Raw genomic sequence first — 15726 nt, forward strand, 5'->3', positions numbered from 1 at the left:
GAACCAATTCCAGAACTTCGCCGTGAGGGCGCTTCCTCGACGGGGATCTATTGCTGTTCCACTTATGATTCTTCATCATTGTTGTTGTTCCCTCCCTGATGCTTTTTTTGCTGGTTACTTCTTCTTCTCTCTTCTCCATAACTGTGGTAGCAGTGGAGAAGCTTCCGCTAATGCTGCATGGTTCTTCTGAGAGCTGAGACACTACCTCTGAGACTTCACCTTCTTTTTTGTTGATGATAATGGGATTGGAAATGGGATGTGGGTTCTTTGATTCGATTTTGTCATCAGGGTTTTGAAGAGGAGGTAGAAGGGTGTCCGATTCTGGCTTCAAAATTGGAACTTGATTTCGTTTGGCAATAGATGTTTCTGATAGGACCTCTTTCACAGATTCTTCCTCTAACACTGGTGGTGGTTGCCGCTGTGGTATTTGTTGGTTAAGGTTTGAGTTGGGGAGAGATGGTGTAAGGTATTGTTGGGGGGTTTGATTATTTTGGTGATATGGATTTTGGTTTTGGGCCTGGGATTTGCTGATGCAGCAACCCATATGGAAGTTTGAAAAAACAATGCAAGAGGGTTGAAGTTTCAGAAGGTTAGTATTTAGCAGTGAGAAGAGTGGTGCCACTTTATGTACTGGTGTTGTTGGTTACTGGTGTATTGGTGTTATCATTTTGTGCCATTGATGACGACGAGGAAGGTGAGGGAGCGAGTGTTGAGAAAGAAGGAGCCAGAGTGGGGTTGAAGAGAGAGAGAGTGAGTAAGAGAGAGAGGGGTTGAAGATAAGGTAGGGAGTGCCACGTAGGATCGAATTTCCACTAACCAAGCTCAGATCCAAGTCAGGACACTTTTATCACACGGAAGACATCTATCATAGTATAACTTTAGTTTCAGACTATCATGAATACAAATGCCAACATTTTCATCTGTCATGAGTACAAATGATCATTTATTCACAAAGTTAAGTAATTATTAATTTCAGAGATCACTTAAAATGCAATCTAGCGAATGAAATGGACACAAATGTACGTAGCAGGTTTCCTCCCTGGAACATAGCTTCGGAACTGGTACTCAATGCAAGTTAAAAAGTAAAACAAAAACATTACATGGTCAATGGCCACGTTAGGCACTGGTGTTCTCACTCTCACTCTCACTCTCACCCGTTTTTCTTCATCTTCCAAGTCCCTCTTCACTCACACACACACTCTCAACTACCTCCTTTTGCCTTCTCTCTCTGCCAAAACCACTTTTCTTCATAATCGAATACACCACAACCGCCGCCTCTCCTTCTGTTGCAGGGGAATGGCGACTTCAACTGCCGCCTCTTACTCCAACACAGTAACCGCTCCCTACGGTTCTTGGAAGTCACCAATCACCGCCGATGTCGTCTCCGGCGCCTCCAAGAGGCTCGGGGGAACCGCCGTCGATGAACATGGTCGCCTCATTTGGCTCGAATCGCGTCCCACCGAAGGAGGGTAGGGTCTTAAGTCTTAACTCTCTCTCTTCGATTATTACCTCTTTTCTTGTTAGAAATGAAAATCGTAGTTAAGATTAAAAGGAGAGAAAAGGAAAAAAACACTTTCATGTTGTTCGGCGAGATTAGTCTTATGAGAGGTTCAAATAGTGCGAACCCTTAACAATAACTTGTGTTCGTTCCTTCCAAAAGTGGCATTATTATGGAAGGGTCAAAGTTAGAAAGATTTTGGATTTTGCAAATTTATTTTGGTTTATTGTTTAAAGTCTTTTGAGCTACTCAATGTGTTTCAGACGGGGTGTTCTTGTTCTTGAGCCGGAGACTCCGGGAGGTGACCCTGTAGATGTTATTCCAAAGGAGTTTGGAGTGAGGACACTGGCCCAAGAGTATGGAGGTGGTGCTTTCACGGTATCGGGGGATGTAGTCTTTTTCGCAAATTACAAGGATCAGAGGTTATACAAGCAATCCCTCAATTCCTTGGGTGAGTATTGACTATTGACTATTGATTAATCCTCAATTGTCTCTACTATTAGGCTGTACTATTGACAATTTGACATGAAATGATATTTTTGTTTGAGTTGTGTTATGTGCTCCTTTTGGCATGATTTCTGGTTTTACAGTTTTATTCCTGTTGGTTTCATCTTCAAGATCAGTCTTTAGTTGGGATTTTCTTTGAATTGAATGGATGGATTGGTATCAATATGGAATTTTCGTTCGTTTTTACTGTTAGACATTCGTGTGACTGATGCAGCATTAGAGTTTTCTTCTTTAATGCTGGTATTTTGTGGTTTTTGGCATAGCAGGTGTGCCTCCTGCACCTATCACTCCGGACTATGGTGGACCTGTAGTAAGTTATGCTGATGGAATATTGGATTCACGCTTCAACCGTTTTATCGCTGTAAGGGAAGGTAAGCTGTCCCAGAGCTGTTTGTTTTCAACATTTAAGTTAGAAAGACCCACCCCATAGTGTTTTTACCTGTTAAATCATTTATTTACTCAATCATAATTGTATATCATGATGGTAGATCGACGGGAGAGTAGTCTTAATCCTCCTACGACAATTGTGTCTATAGCACTTGGCAGCAATGATGTTCAGGGTAATAATTCTCTTCTTAGTTGTGAGTTCAATCTCGGGAGAGGTTGTTTCATACTTCCATTTTTGCTTTTCAAAGATTTTCAAACATTGCAATTACATCTGACTGGATTGTGCAATATTCAGAACCACAAGTTCTAGTTGGCGGGAGTGACTTTTATGCTTTCCCACGTCTAGATTCTAAAAGTGAAAGGATAGCATGGATCCAGTGGAGTCACCCCAACATGCCATGGGATAGAGCAGAACTTTGGGTTGGCTATATTTCAGAAAATGGGTGAGCTGAACACTTCATTTTTAGCTGTAAATTAAAGAAGCTTTCCTACCACGTGGTTCTCCCATTTAGGTGATTAGGAAGCGTTCTTTTGTTGTGTTTTTTGGTTTTTTCCATATTTGTTACAAGTTCAAACAGCTGGTACTTGATGGTATTATAAATAAAGGTGATGAATGAATTTCTATCCACTTTTCAAATCCCAACTATTACACTTCAAATGTATTGGTATACTGTTCCTTACGTTGATTCATTGTTTAGATACAGGCTTACAAAAAAATTTTAGTCCCTCTAGAAGATTTTTCCTTTTTAACTATCCATTTATGCTCTTATTTTGTGTATTGGATCTGGCTTTCAAGTACTGATGATAGTTGGAGTTACTGATTTGGGATATTTGTATATGTTATTTTTCAACTTGGAGTTTAATTATCTTAATGTTCCATACAGAGAGATCCACAAGCGCGTCTGTGTTGCTGGGGGTGATCCTTCACTTGTGGAATCTCCAACTGAGCCTAAGTGGTCCCCTGATGGTATGTAAATTTGGCATCTTCTTTAATCCTGAAAAAGAACTTTACATTTTATAAACTAAAAAAACTTGGCTATAGTTATCAAGCATGTAGTTTTGTTGGCTAAAGAAGGCATTTTCTTAATATCATCAAGTTATGATTTCATTAGACATTGACGCATGATTCTTATTGCTCTAGGTTATTTAATATTTAATGATGTGGAACTTTTACAATATACTGGAACTCCCATGCTTTGAGTGATATTGTTTCTTGCCGGGTTCTGTTGTACTTGGTGCTGATTCAAAGTTTATTTCTGAATCTAACAGGAACATTAGTTATAACCTTTAGGTGCCTCTTCAAACTAGTTATTCTTTGCATATGTTAATATGCAGGTGAGCTTTTTTTCATCACAGATAGGAAAAATGGTTTCTGGAATATCCATAGATGGGTAATTTTCATTATCTTATTATTGCTGCTACCCATTTCTAGTGTATGATAACTTATATTAACTTTTGGCTTCTATATTGCTCCATATTCTGCTTGATTTTAAATTATTGTGGAAGGATATATGCACATATATGTCGGTGGGTACAAAATTATATTTTATTACATTAACAGCTTCAAATGTTTTTGACAAGAAGGTTTCAAAGCTGACATAGTGTTTTCTCAATTTGAATTTTCTTGTTTGGTGCTTGTTCTTTCAATGTGTGTCTAATATTGTATCACTTGTAAACAGTTCATTCAGCAGCTTTAAATTTTAACATGGAAGTTCCATAGCCAACTTAGTGCCTTTCTGCTTTGAGCTTGTTTCAACAAATAGAGTTCCAAAGATTTTTGTACTTTTCTATTTATATTCTGAATGATGAGTGCAGTATTGATTTTACCAAATTAAGATTTTGTAGTGTCAATATGCTACTATGAATAATATTAAGAGCTGGCAAAATCTTATATTTGATCTTCGTATGACTTGTCTCCAGAAATCAGTTTTAATTTCTAATATCTTTCCACCTTTGTTATGTTTAATATCTCCTTTTTTTCGATTATAAAAATTATATATGTTGACACTACTCTGTGGCTCTGTATTATCATATTTGGGCTTTTTCCTTTCTGCCGTGCTTTTGTGCAACAGAATGATTGTCAAAGATAAATTGATGGCATGCACAGGTCATTGAAAGAATTGATTACTTCACTTTTTATAGTTCTTTTCTAACTAATGAGTTGGTTACAGATTGAATCTGAGAATAAGGTTGAGCCTGTTAATTTTTTGGATGCGGAGTTTGCAAGGCCATTGTGGATTTTTGGTATGAACTCATATGTATTTGTTCAAAGTGGTAAACAGAGAAACTCAATTGTTTGCAGTTACAGGTTAGTTTAACTCTGTTGATTCACTCATTTCCATTTTTACCTTTATCCACTCATTCTGTTTTGATTGTATTTTCAGGCAGCAGGGGAAGTCATATCTTGGAATTATTCATGATGTGCAGAGCTCAACACTTACTCCGCTTGATATTCCTTTCACTGATTTGGATAACATTGTAATTTTTGAAATTAGTTTCACTTTTTCTCTTTTCCCTTTTGTTTTTTGGTGGATCCAGATAAATTGCTTCATAGTTAACTCTAAAATCTAAGTTGTGCAAGTTGCCATTGTAGACTTCTGGTAAAGAATGCCTGTATTTGGAGGGAGCTTCTGCAGTTCATCCATCATCGATCGCCAAGGTGTTTCCCATTCTTATCGCCGAGCCCATTTTCTTTTAAAGATAAAACAGGAAAAGAAAAATCAGATTCTTTTTTTCAATGCACCCTCTGAGATGGTTGGTTCCTTGCTTTTCAGGTGACTTTAGATGATGATAAATCAAAAGTAGTCAACTTCAATATTATTTGGTCCTCCTCACCTGATAGCTTAAAATATAGTTCGTATATCAGTAAGCCAGAATTGATTGAATTCCCAACTGAGGTTCCTGGTCAAAATGCTTATGCGTACTTTTATCCGCCAACAAATCCTATTTATCAAGCTAATCAAGGAGAAAAGCCACCTCTATTGTTGAAGAGCCACGGTAAATCTTGGTCTTGTATAAAAATTCATTACATTCTCTTCTGTATTCTAATTCATTTAGCCACGGTAATCTTTGTTAAATATTTGCATGTTATATTTGAATATTTCAGGGGGACCTACTGCTGAAACACGTGGACTTTTAAATTTGAGCATTCAGTACTGGACTAGTAGAGGTTGGGCATTTGCTGATGTTAATTATGGTGGTAGCACTGGTATGCTTCTCACTTTGGCTACACTTAATTTCCCTGTATTACATTATACTTTTTTCATCTCTCTCTTTTTTTGTAGTTGAGCCCGATAGATGTTCAGGTGGCCAGTTTATTTTCTGGCCATCCGATGAAATATTCATTGCAAATAATTTTCTATTCGAGTTCGTGTTCATTATAGCCTGTTATAGTCCGTTTCAGTTGTTGAAAGGAGGAAAGTAAACTGACTAATATTTCTTGAAGAGGTTATGGAAGGGAGTACAGAGAACGGCTTTTGGGACAGTGGGGAATAGTTGATGTCAATGACTGTTGTAGTTGTGCTAAATATTTGGTAATTATTATGTATTTATAATACTTTTTCCTTACCTTTGTGGTTGATGAATCTATTAAAAGAGTGATTGTATAATCTCTTATCTAGGTGGCAAATGGAAAGGTTGATGGGGAGCGTCTTTGTATAACTGGAGGCTCAGCTGGTGGTTATACCACTTTAGCTGCACTTGCTTTTAGAGACACTTTTAAAGCTGGGGCTTCTTTGTATGGTGTGAGTGCTTTTGAAACTTCAATCTAACTTTTGTCATGCATGGTTAAATTTATATCCATTGATTATGATAATCTTTAGGGATTAGTTACTTGTTCTTTTAGCTTAAAAAACATTTTAATGATACAGTTTTTAAGAGATTTTCTTTTCTTTTCTTGTGCCCCTCCCCCTCCTTTAGAAGCAACTAATTCCAGCTTATGAAAATAAAACAAAAGCCTTATATTATAAGAAAAAGGCATCCCAACCCTTTTCCACCCTTTTATCATATTTTGAACTTTTTCCTTCCTTTTCTCTTTCTTTTTGTTTATCCTCAATTGGAGGTTTTACTTCTTGTTGAGCCATCGAAGAAACAGAAAAAAGAAGGGGAAAAATGGTTCAAGTACTATTTTAGTCTCTAGCACTCTGGTCAGATGAACTCAATGTTGTCCCACCATAAATATAAGTGAAGTACATGACACCGTTAATGTGTGTTCAGTTTCCTCTCTTAATATGTATGAATATGTTAATGCTGTGATTATAGAGGTAAGAAAAATCTAATAACGTTTCTGTTAGAAGATCTTAGGATTTGCTTAGACACCAAAAAAATATTAGGGTTTACTTGATGAATAAGTAGGTTAATAATGGGCCAACATAGTGACAATAGGTAGGTTAACAATAACTGCTAACTAATTACATTCTCACTGCACGTTACTAAGGGTGCAAAGTATTTTTTTTCCGGATTTAATAGAGGGACAACATTGAGTCTATTTGAAAGCTTTTGGGAGAAAAAAATGGAGGTTTCAAACATTAGAGATGAAACTACAAAAAATAAAATAAAATAAAAACAATGTGCACGCATGCTTTTAGGTGTGCATATATTGCATTTCAGTTGTGTGTATAGCTGTGTCTGGTGCATATCCGACCTTGAAAGAAAATCTTGACCCTTGTGGAACGTTTGTTGATTGGGGTTCTGACAAGTGTCCATGTTCCATTTGGTTGCTCTTGCGGACACACCGCCATAGTTAGTGTCCATGCTTCATAGTTTTGTTTTCTTCTGGGGACAAGTTTATCTAATCTTAGTATCTTACAGATTTTAAACAAACGTCACTTTTTCTAAATTCAATATTTTGGCCAATATCAAGATTAACACATCGTATGATCTACTAAGAATGTAAGTTAAAATATTGACCTAACAATTGATGAAGAGAATTATTTTTGCAATTGGTTTCTCTAACAGGTAGGCGATTTGAGCTTGTTGAGTGCAGAAACTCATAAATTCGAATCCCATTACATTGATAAGCTTGTTGGTAAGTCACTGATGACTATTCAACAGTTACTTCTTTGTTTTATTTGTTTCCTCTGGTTTTTAATCTGTATATCTTCACTAATTTTAGGAGGTGAAAAGGAGTTGATTGAAAGATCCCCAATCAACCATGTTGACCAATTTTCTTGTCCCATAATTTTATTTCAAGGATTAGAGGACAAGGTTAGTAACAATGCAATTATTTTTATTATTATATTACCATGTGTAACTTAAATAATCTCGAGATCTAGTCTGATGCCACATTTGCAGGTTGTGCCTCCTGATCAAGCTCGGAAAATTTACCAGGCACTGAAGGAAAAAGGGGTGCCTGTTGCTCTTGTTGAATATGAAGGAGAGCAACATGGCTTCCGGAAGGTATGTTGAGAATTATTTTTCTTGATAGAAATGAAATTGATGTAGAAAACTGTGACTGTATGCTGCAATGGATTGTATGCAGGCTGAGAACATCAAGTTTACACTTGAACAACAAATGGTCTTCTTTGCACGATTGATTGGGAACTTCAATGTTGCTGACGATATTACTCCAATCAAAATCGACAACTTTGATAACTGAGCGCAGCTTTTTCAGAGGTACGGGTGATCACTTTCGTCATATCTATATGAAAACAAGAACTGAGGAATCTCTGCTCATGAAACCTTGTATTGCTTCAGAAATCTTTGCTAGACATTTCTGCATTGTTGAGCTTCTGGTGTCACTGCAGCTTCTGTCATAGCAGTTGTTGCCCTCCATATATTCCTCCATATATGGTCATGGACAAAGAATGTGCCGAGTTTCTGCTTGCATTTTCTTAAATCTTGATTGGGAGTGTAATTCAATGTTTAATTTGTTTTGTAAGTTTCACCTAAATCTTGTGCCGGAGTCACTAATATATGTTTTGGACCCATGTTGTAGATAAATTGAATAATGATGAATAGATAACGTGGATAATGGCTATTGTCAACTATTTTGCATATAAGAATGATAATTAGTGCAACTCTCAAAAAGAAATTCGAAATCGAATATCACAAATGTGGAATTTTACGCCAGAGAGAAAAATCAACGTGTAAATTCAAATTGATTATATTTTGGAATTTGGAATTTTATGCCGGAGAGAAAAATCACCTTGTAAAATTCAAACTGATTAATCATTTTTCCTGTTTATAAATTATATAGTTTGGGAGCCCTAATTTTTTCATTATGAAAATAATATAGGTTTAAATAAATTACACATTTCTTCTACTGCTGTTCTGTTACGTTTTTTTTTTCCTTTTTGCTTCTTTCTTGTTCTTTTTCTCTATTTTGCATTTTATTAATTTTTTATTTTTTTATTTTTCTAGAGAAAGAAACAAGAGGGAAAATGTAAATTTTCTGAGTTATTTTTTACGTTGTTTTTCTTCAAAATTCTGTGTTTATTGATAAGAGGAAAAACAAAAATAAATAAAACAGAAAAATGAAAAGTTTTGTTAAAAAATAAAAAAATGTATAAATTTGTGAAGCTAAACACACAAATTTATGAAGTTGCTACATAGAAAAAAAATAAGAGGAAAAATAGGAAGATGAAACAAAAGTTGCAGAATTTTGTAAAAAGTATAAAATACGAAAATTTATGAAATTGAAATTGAACACAAAATAATTACATAGACAAAAGAAAAAAGAAAGATCTAGAAGAAAAACAGGAAGAATAGATTTATTTGTTCCTTCACAAAGACTTGCATACTGGTAGTTGAAATATAGTTTATTATTTTAAAAAATTGAATTCATTTTTCTAAAAAAGACATAAGTCTTTTATATTAGAGACTTAGAGTTGTACAAATTATATCTTCATTTGTTGTTTCTATTTTTACCTTTATTTTAGTTGTCATAGTTTATTTTTTCATGGTGTTTTTTGAGTTGCAAATAATTAAAAAAAAATTAAAATGAATGAAAATGAGAAACACCAAAAATATAAATTAGTTTTATAATCATGATATATTTGAATATACCTATTAAAGAGATCTGTCAAATTTGAACTTACTTGGGTCTAGAAAAATGAATGAGCATGAAAAATACCAAAAATGTAAATATAAAATTATGAATCAATTTTATAATCATGATATATTTGAATGTATTTAGTAAAAAAATATGACAAATTTAAAATTACTTGAAAGAGTTTTCGCTAATTGGTATGATTGATTAAGAAATAAAGAGTAGTAGAATCTTATGTAACATGCATAAGTAAATCAAATAATGTAGTAGTAATAGTATTAATATGTATATGTTGTAGAATTTCAATATTTGTAACTGAAAATTTTATAATTATTACTATGACACTTTTAATATATATTTATTATATTTAATTAGTACTTTAAGTTTTAATTGAATAATAATAGATAAGTATTTTTTAATTTTTTCAAAATCTTTTACTAAAAGATGATTGGTTGATTTCTAAGTTTTGTCAAATAAGCAAAATTATTGATATAGCATCCTTAGAAAGAGAAATATGGTTTAAACACAGTACAAAAGAACTTATATATCAATTTTTAAATAATAAGAATAGATAGATAAATTCTTCCCTTTTTTTGGAGTTAAAATTGTTCTTGGAAATGTATTTCATAAAACTGTAAGCTGTTATATCGACATGGGCATAGTCTGTCTTCCCATGTGGTTGTAAGCATTTAAACTTTCGTAATAGTGGAAAAGAAGGTAGTTAGCCCTCAATATTTCAAGGATCAAGTATGTAACACCTCTAAAGTAGTTTTCGAAAATGGATCCTTTTATTATTATTATTTTTTTTTTTTTTGCTTATTATTTGTTAAAGTATAATCTTTCACCTTGTACTCTTTGCCAAACAATTGAAAAAAAAATTGAAAGATCCACTCCCGTAGTTTTGTCCCAAGACCAGACATCATGCTTGTGATACCCTATAATCCATGACGAAATGTAAGCCACACCTTTATCAAAAAAAATGAAATTGCGAAAGAAAAAAAGATCATGCTATTATCTATAATTTATGATTATTACTTTCGCTGAATGTTTTCCTCAGACTCAAATTATACAGTACAAGCAACGTGCCTCTCATAATTTTCCTAAGATCCAACGTTACAAACAGACTATTTCACAATATGAAGATCTAGGCCATGGCAAGAAAAATAATATATAAAAAAATGAAATAAAATGAAATCTGCTCTATACTTAGTATGAGTGATAATGGAGAACTTGAACCTAGCCAAAAGTCAGAAAAAGGAAAAGTGCATTTACGTTTGGCTCTTCACTTCTGAGCAGATTTTGTAGAAGCAATCTATTTGAACTTCCACAATTCAAAATGAAACTGCTTCATTGTTGGGTCAAGTTGGTGACAAATCTCTTCTGAGCCTTTCTATGTTCAGCTTTATACCTTCTGTTTAAGAACATGGCGCAACCTAACCTTCTGGCTTTCCATCCTGGCCTCTAGAAGTCTTGCTTTCAAACTGTTCTTCTCCGCACCCTGATTATGTGAATTCCCGGAGTCAGGAGATCTCAATTGACACAGAGGATCCTGGGGACTTAGACCATCTTTACCTGATCCCCAGTCAGGAGACGCGATGCTCCCATTAGACAACTTCCCATTTGAAAGACTCCCATTTATTCCTTCTGCAGAGATTATCTTGTAGTTATCCGCATTAGTCGGACCAGACCTCCAAAACCTGGCTATGGATGATACTTTCTTTGATTGCTTACTTAATACTGAAGAAACTTCACTAATTTCAGTTAATGGGGACTCTTCGCTGGTATTCTCTTTACAGTCAAGCCCGCTCCTCTCTGAGATGTTACACTCTCGATAATTCTTAGTCATAGATGGGATACTCCCTTCCGGTGAACAGATTGATCCTGGATCCTCAACATGGCTCACAATTTCCCATCCACTTCCGTCGTCTTGCATATCAACAATCTCAGGCACCGATGCGTCCAATCGCCTTGGAAAGTTAACCTTACTTATCATATTGGGTTCAGGACTTGCTGCGAGAATCTTTGAGGCATGACTCACTGGAGAATGCATAACACATGGATCAATCTCCCTTTCCTTAGGTTGACCAGAGTTCAGATCTTCGAAAATGGAAAATAAATTGTTTTGATTGGGAGGTTCATAGGAAAATCCTTTGATGTCTTGAATGTTCATGGAAGCTGCAGCATTTTTAAGTGAACTTGCTTCTCTAATATCCGTTCCATTTTGGTTAACATTTACTGACTTAAGAAAGATTTCCAAATTTGCTACAAGTTCATTCATTTGTGAGTACTTCGCATCAACAGCAACTTTTGCATCTATCAACTTCATTTGAACACGTTCTTCGCGCCAGACTTCAGCCATCTGCAACATCCTTTTCTCCTCCTCTACTTCTTCCCTGAGTTTCATAGTTTCCCTCTTCAATACTTCAACTTCAGCCTTGTCTTCTCCAATTTCCTTAGCAAGCTCATCACACACTTCCTCGATCAAATCTTTCTCCTTCCTTTCCTTCTCATACTCCTGCATGCAGCGCTTTGCTAACAACTTAGCATCAGCCAACTCACTAACTAACCTGGAATTCACAATTTCAATCCTTTGACGACTTCTCCTTTCTTGACTCAACTCTGCTTTAATGTCATCAATGTAGGCACGAATTTTCTCATGCTCTCTGCTTTGCCATAAGGCTTTTTCCTTGCTAACTTTCTTCAAGAAATGCTCAACTTTCTTTTTGGAGGAGTGACGCTCAGTCTCAAGCTCCTGAATCCTCACACGAGCCTGCTCTAGTTCAGCTTCAAGAGCAGATACAGCACTTTCCTTTTGGTCAAGAAGTTTCACCTGGTTGCAAATATATTGTGCCTCGTCCCATGTTTCTATACAAACAGGATCCCATTTTGTTATCCCCTCCGCTGCGGCGCTGGAAAACTGGAGAGAATGGTGGAGCTGAAAAGGAATGCAGTATGTTCAAGCCTTTATGCAAATATATGGCCTTTACTACAATCTTAAATCCTTCAGAGCTGTTAATACTTAATAGTTGCAATGTTACCTCACAGAGTTTTCTATCCTTTGTCCGCAAAATGGCATATGGACTTAATGACAGATTCTTCAAGTCTCCATGCATCACACCATTTCGATGACTGAGAAAATAGAGGTTTGCACGTCCAATTCCATGCTGTAGATAAGTGTGTACTAGTTAAAAGTGGAAGTGAAAAAAATATCAAATTTATACCCCAAAAGAACTAACAAGATCTGAAGTTGATGACCATGAATGACATAAGAATAAGATCCACTGAGAAATACTAATTCTCTAATGTCATAAGCAATGTGTTGCATAGAACCCAGAGGGAGTTAGCTTATTGCAAGTGGGCTAAGTCTTGGGTGAGCTTTATCCACAAGGTCAAAGGTTCGAACCTAAGAAGCTCTCCCGGGGAGGAACCATACCATTTACCACTTCAAGTCCCAGGGGCTTAGGCTTAGGCTTATTTGCCTATCCTTTCCGGTCGAAAATAAATAAATTAAATAAAATGAAACAACGAATGTGTTGCATAGAAATATACCAAATGACAATCTAGTGTACAAGAATTAGATAGAAGTGGAAACATGCAACTTCCCAGATTCCATTGCAAATAATTTCACAACTGATCAATCAAAAGATCTAATTCCATTCCAAATTGATGGTCATTTTAACTATTTTTGGTATCATAAATCAATACATCTAACATAAGTATATTATGACTTCCATTATCTCCACAGGGAAACTCTATTCAACCTATTTCTCCAATTATTCGTATATTACAAAGAACCATAATAAATTTTCAGAAGAGTTACGTCAATCATAAGTCAACTAAGCAACACTTTATGGCTGGAAATTATAGTTGCTTCTTGAAAATAAGGGATAACTATAGCACCGTCTCTTTTTTCTTCATTAGTGGTTTGCAGGTTATACTTTAATTGAGTAGCAACATTTATTGCAACAAACAACAACCAAGTGTACCATAGAAAGTCCCTTGAAAGCCTAATACAAAACTCTCTACTCAACATTCACAAGATGGAATAGGCATAATCATGAAAATCAAAATAAAAATAAAATCGAGAAAGGAAGAAAGAAAAAATTTTAAATGTGTAACACTCTTAAACTTTGAAATCACGCAGCAATAGAATCACCAAGGTGGGCCTACAAAACAGTACACAATAAAAGGTAGAAAGTAGGAACCGCATTGCTGAATGGAAACTTCAAATTTCAACCTGACACGGTAATTAAAAAGCAGAGTACCAAAGAAACACCAAAAAGGTAATGGACCTCAAAATATATTTCATTTTTTCTACCCAAAAGAAAAAAAAAGAAACATTAAAAAGAAAAATCAATCATCGTTGAAAGAAAAAAGGAGGGTTTACCTGAAGTCCCAACCGATCCTCAGCGATGCTTCTTCCGTGATCGCCAACTTCCGGGAGCTGTAGCCGCCACAGCTCAGCGGCGAGCTTCCGCGCCGACACGGCCGCCCTCTTCCAACCGAAGTAACTCACCAGCTTCTCGTCCTGCTGGAGCTGATCGCTGCCAGCTCCGGCGCCGTTCGTCTCGAGGAGAGTTTCATGCCTGCTTCGTCTGCCATTAGGAGCGCCGCTTCGTCTCACGGGAGGTTTTCGGGAGGTCCTCGGCGACTGTTGGAGATTCGAGGAAGGGCAGGGGTTTCGGGCGCCGCTGGGAACAATGCTCGCCAAAAATGGCAGCGGTGGATGGTTAGAGTCGCCAGAGAACTTCATCGTTGGGTGCGGATAATGTTGTCCATTTGGGAACAACACGCTCAAGGTGGGGCAGCTTTTGTGTGTGTGTGTGTGTGAGAGAGAGAGAGAGAGAGAATGTGGAGTGTTGCGGTTTAGTTACTCAGAGTTTCAGAGACTCAGAGAGAGAGAGATTGTTTGTTTGTTTCTTGTGGGAGTTGTGTTGCGTGCTGGGCGGAGGTTTGTATTGAATTGAAGGAAGCTTGCCTGCCAGCTGAGAAAAATAGAGGCAAACTGCAGATACGGATACAGATACAGATACAGATACACAGATTCCTTTTTTACACTTTTACTGTATGAGAGAGAGAGAGTGATATACATGTATACGACTCCATATGTCATGACGTACGGTCGTAGTCTTCTTTCAATTTCAAATCTAAGGGGAAATTACTATTAAGGGTTACTTTTGGTTAGTGTACGTGCTAAATTTTTTGGCTAAAAAATTCAGATAAAGAAGTGAGATTAGGCATATATCTTAATATTGTAATTTTTTGCGTTTTTTAAAATTGTAGGATGTATACAAATTGGATCCGATTTTTATACCTCTTACAAATTGGATCCGATTTTTATACCTCTTACAAATTGGATGGTTCGATTTTAGCTTCTGACACCATGTAAAGCACTCATACATGCTATAATTGCGTCCTATACCATTCTTCCTTCTATATCTAATTTAAAAAGTGAAATTTTTTTATTAAAAATAAATTTTTATAATAAAATATCGTGAATAAAGATTTTACATTGGATAAAATTGGCTATTTTTTTGGATATTGCAAAACATTTGGTTTAATGCTTCAATATTGGAAGTGAGAGTGTTTTGCAAAATTCTAACAGCAGTGGAAATCGCAGAGGACAAATTATCAGGGATAGATTTTGTTTTTAAAAATTTATAAATACAATATGTAGAGGGCGATTTTTTAATATTTATAAAGCAATACGCAGAACGCGTATTGTGTTCTTAAATATTAAATTGGCAATAGATTGCGTATTGTCATTTTCTACATAAAAAAATTATATTTGAAGTATTATAAAAGGAGGAACGGTATTAGGTTGATTGAGTGTAAGAATGTTTTGTTTTCTTAAGGATGTAAGAGTATATAAATGGAAAGAGGTATTAGTTTGAAAATATATCATAATGGTCAAATATTTTTCCAAACATCTGAGGGTGTGAGTTTTGTATGTGAGAATCCACGTGATATTGTTATTCCTTTTGCAATAACATATGAGGAATTTAAGAGTATATTTTGTCAATGTGGTGATAATCAAGTATTAAAGAGAGTAGGGATGTGCATGGGTCGGGTGAAACCGGGTTTGATGTGACCCAGACCCGACCCGAAATATATACCGGGCTTATTTATTAGACCCGAACCCGGCCCTAGACTCGATGAAACCTATACACTTTCGGGTCACGATTATACCAGGTGAAAACCGGGCCGTTAACATTACATTACCTTGATACCTTCTTATAAGCTAGCATATAAAAATATCCAAATTTCCAAAACTTCAACCATTATTTGACATAGTAAAATTCACTTAGAAAAAATATAACAAGAACTAACTCTTCTCTAAAATTAA

The 15726-nt window shown here is 35.7% G+C and overlaps 2 protein-coding genes across 3 annotated transcripts; one reads left to right on the top strand and one right to left on the bottom strand.

Moving 5' to 3' along the window:
• Nucleotides 1–1013: 1013 nt before the first annotated feature.
• Nucleotides 1014–8409, top strand: LOC112720281 (uncharacterized). 2 transcript variants are annotated; one of them, XM_025771165.2, is made up of 19 exons: nt 1014–1469; nt 1762–1949; nt 2272–2376; nt 2494–2565; nt 2688–2835; nt 3277–3359; nt 3728–3783; nt 4564–4700; nt 4777–4870; nt 4986–5051; nt 5167–5389; nt 5499–5600; nt 5840–5925; nt 6013–6135; nt 7349–7418; nt 7506–7597; nt 7685–7789; nt 7872–8005; nt 8087–8409. In XM_025771165.2, the coding sequence occupies exons 1-18, from the start codon at nt 1108–1110 to the stop codon at nt 7986–7988; spliced, it is 2229 nt and encodes a 742-aa protein (XP_025626950.1). In that variant the 5' UTR covers nt 1014–1107; the 3' UTR covers nt 7989–8005; nt 8087–8409. The 2 variants fall into 2 exon arrangements, with proteins under 2 accessions (XP_025626950.1, XP_025626949.1); XM_025771164.2 differs by having other exon boundaries at nt 1079–1469; nt 2269–2376.
• A 1982-nt stretch (nt 8410–10391) lies between these two features.
• Nucleotides 10392–14543, bottom strand: LOC112720984 (uncharacterized). Its single transcript, XM_025772077.3, has 3 exons — nt 13768–14543; nt 12419–12544; nt 10392–12315 (listed from the first exon to the last, which is right to left on the bottom strand). The coding sequence occupies exons 1-3, from the start codon at nt 14131–14133 to the stop codon at nt 10783–10785; spliced, it is 2025 nt and encodes a 674-aa protein (XP_025627862.1). The 5' UTR covers nt 14134–14543; the 3' UTR covers nt 10392–10782.
• Between the last annotated feature and the right edge of the window lie 1183 nt (nt 14544–15726).

Source organism: Arachis hypogaea, chromosome 11, assembly GCF_003086295.3.
Source record: "Arachis hypogaea cultivar Tifrunner chromosome 11, arahy.Tifrunner.gnm2.J5K5, whole genome shotgun sequence".
NCBI lineage: Eukaryota > Viridiplantae > Streptophyta > Magnoliopsida > Fabales > Fabaceae > Arachis > Arachis hypogaea.

Excerpts from the sequence above, each read along its gene's own strand:
- LOC112720281 (XM_025771164.2), top strand. The coding sequence starts at position 1,108 with ATGGCCACGTTAGGCACTGGTGTTCTCACTCTCACTCTCACTCTCACC. Across the intron at positions 5,601-5,839 it reads TAATTATGGTGGTAGCACTG|GTTATGGAAGGGAGTACAGA; the intron begins GTATGCTTCTCA and ends TTTCTTGAAGAG. Across the intron at positions 6,136-7,348 it reads CTGGGGCTTCTTTGTATGGT|GTAGGCGATTTGAGCTTGTT; the intron begins GTGAGTGCTTTT and ends TTTCTCTAACAG.
- LOC112720984 (XM_025772077.3), bottom strand. The coding sequence starts at position 14,133 with ATGAAGTTCTCTGGCGACTCTAACCATCCACCGCTGCCATTTTTGGCG. Across the intron at positions 12,545-13,767 it reads AGGATCGGTTGGGACTTCAG|CATGGAATTGGACGTGCAAA; the intron begins GTAAACCCTCCT and ends ACTTATCTACAG. Across the intron at positions 12,316-12,418 it reads AGGATAGAAAACTCTGTGAG|CTCCACCATTCTCTCCAGTT; the intron begins GTAACATTGCAA and ends ATTCCTTTTCAG.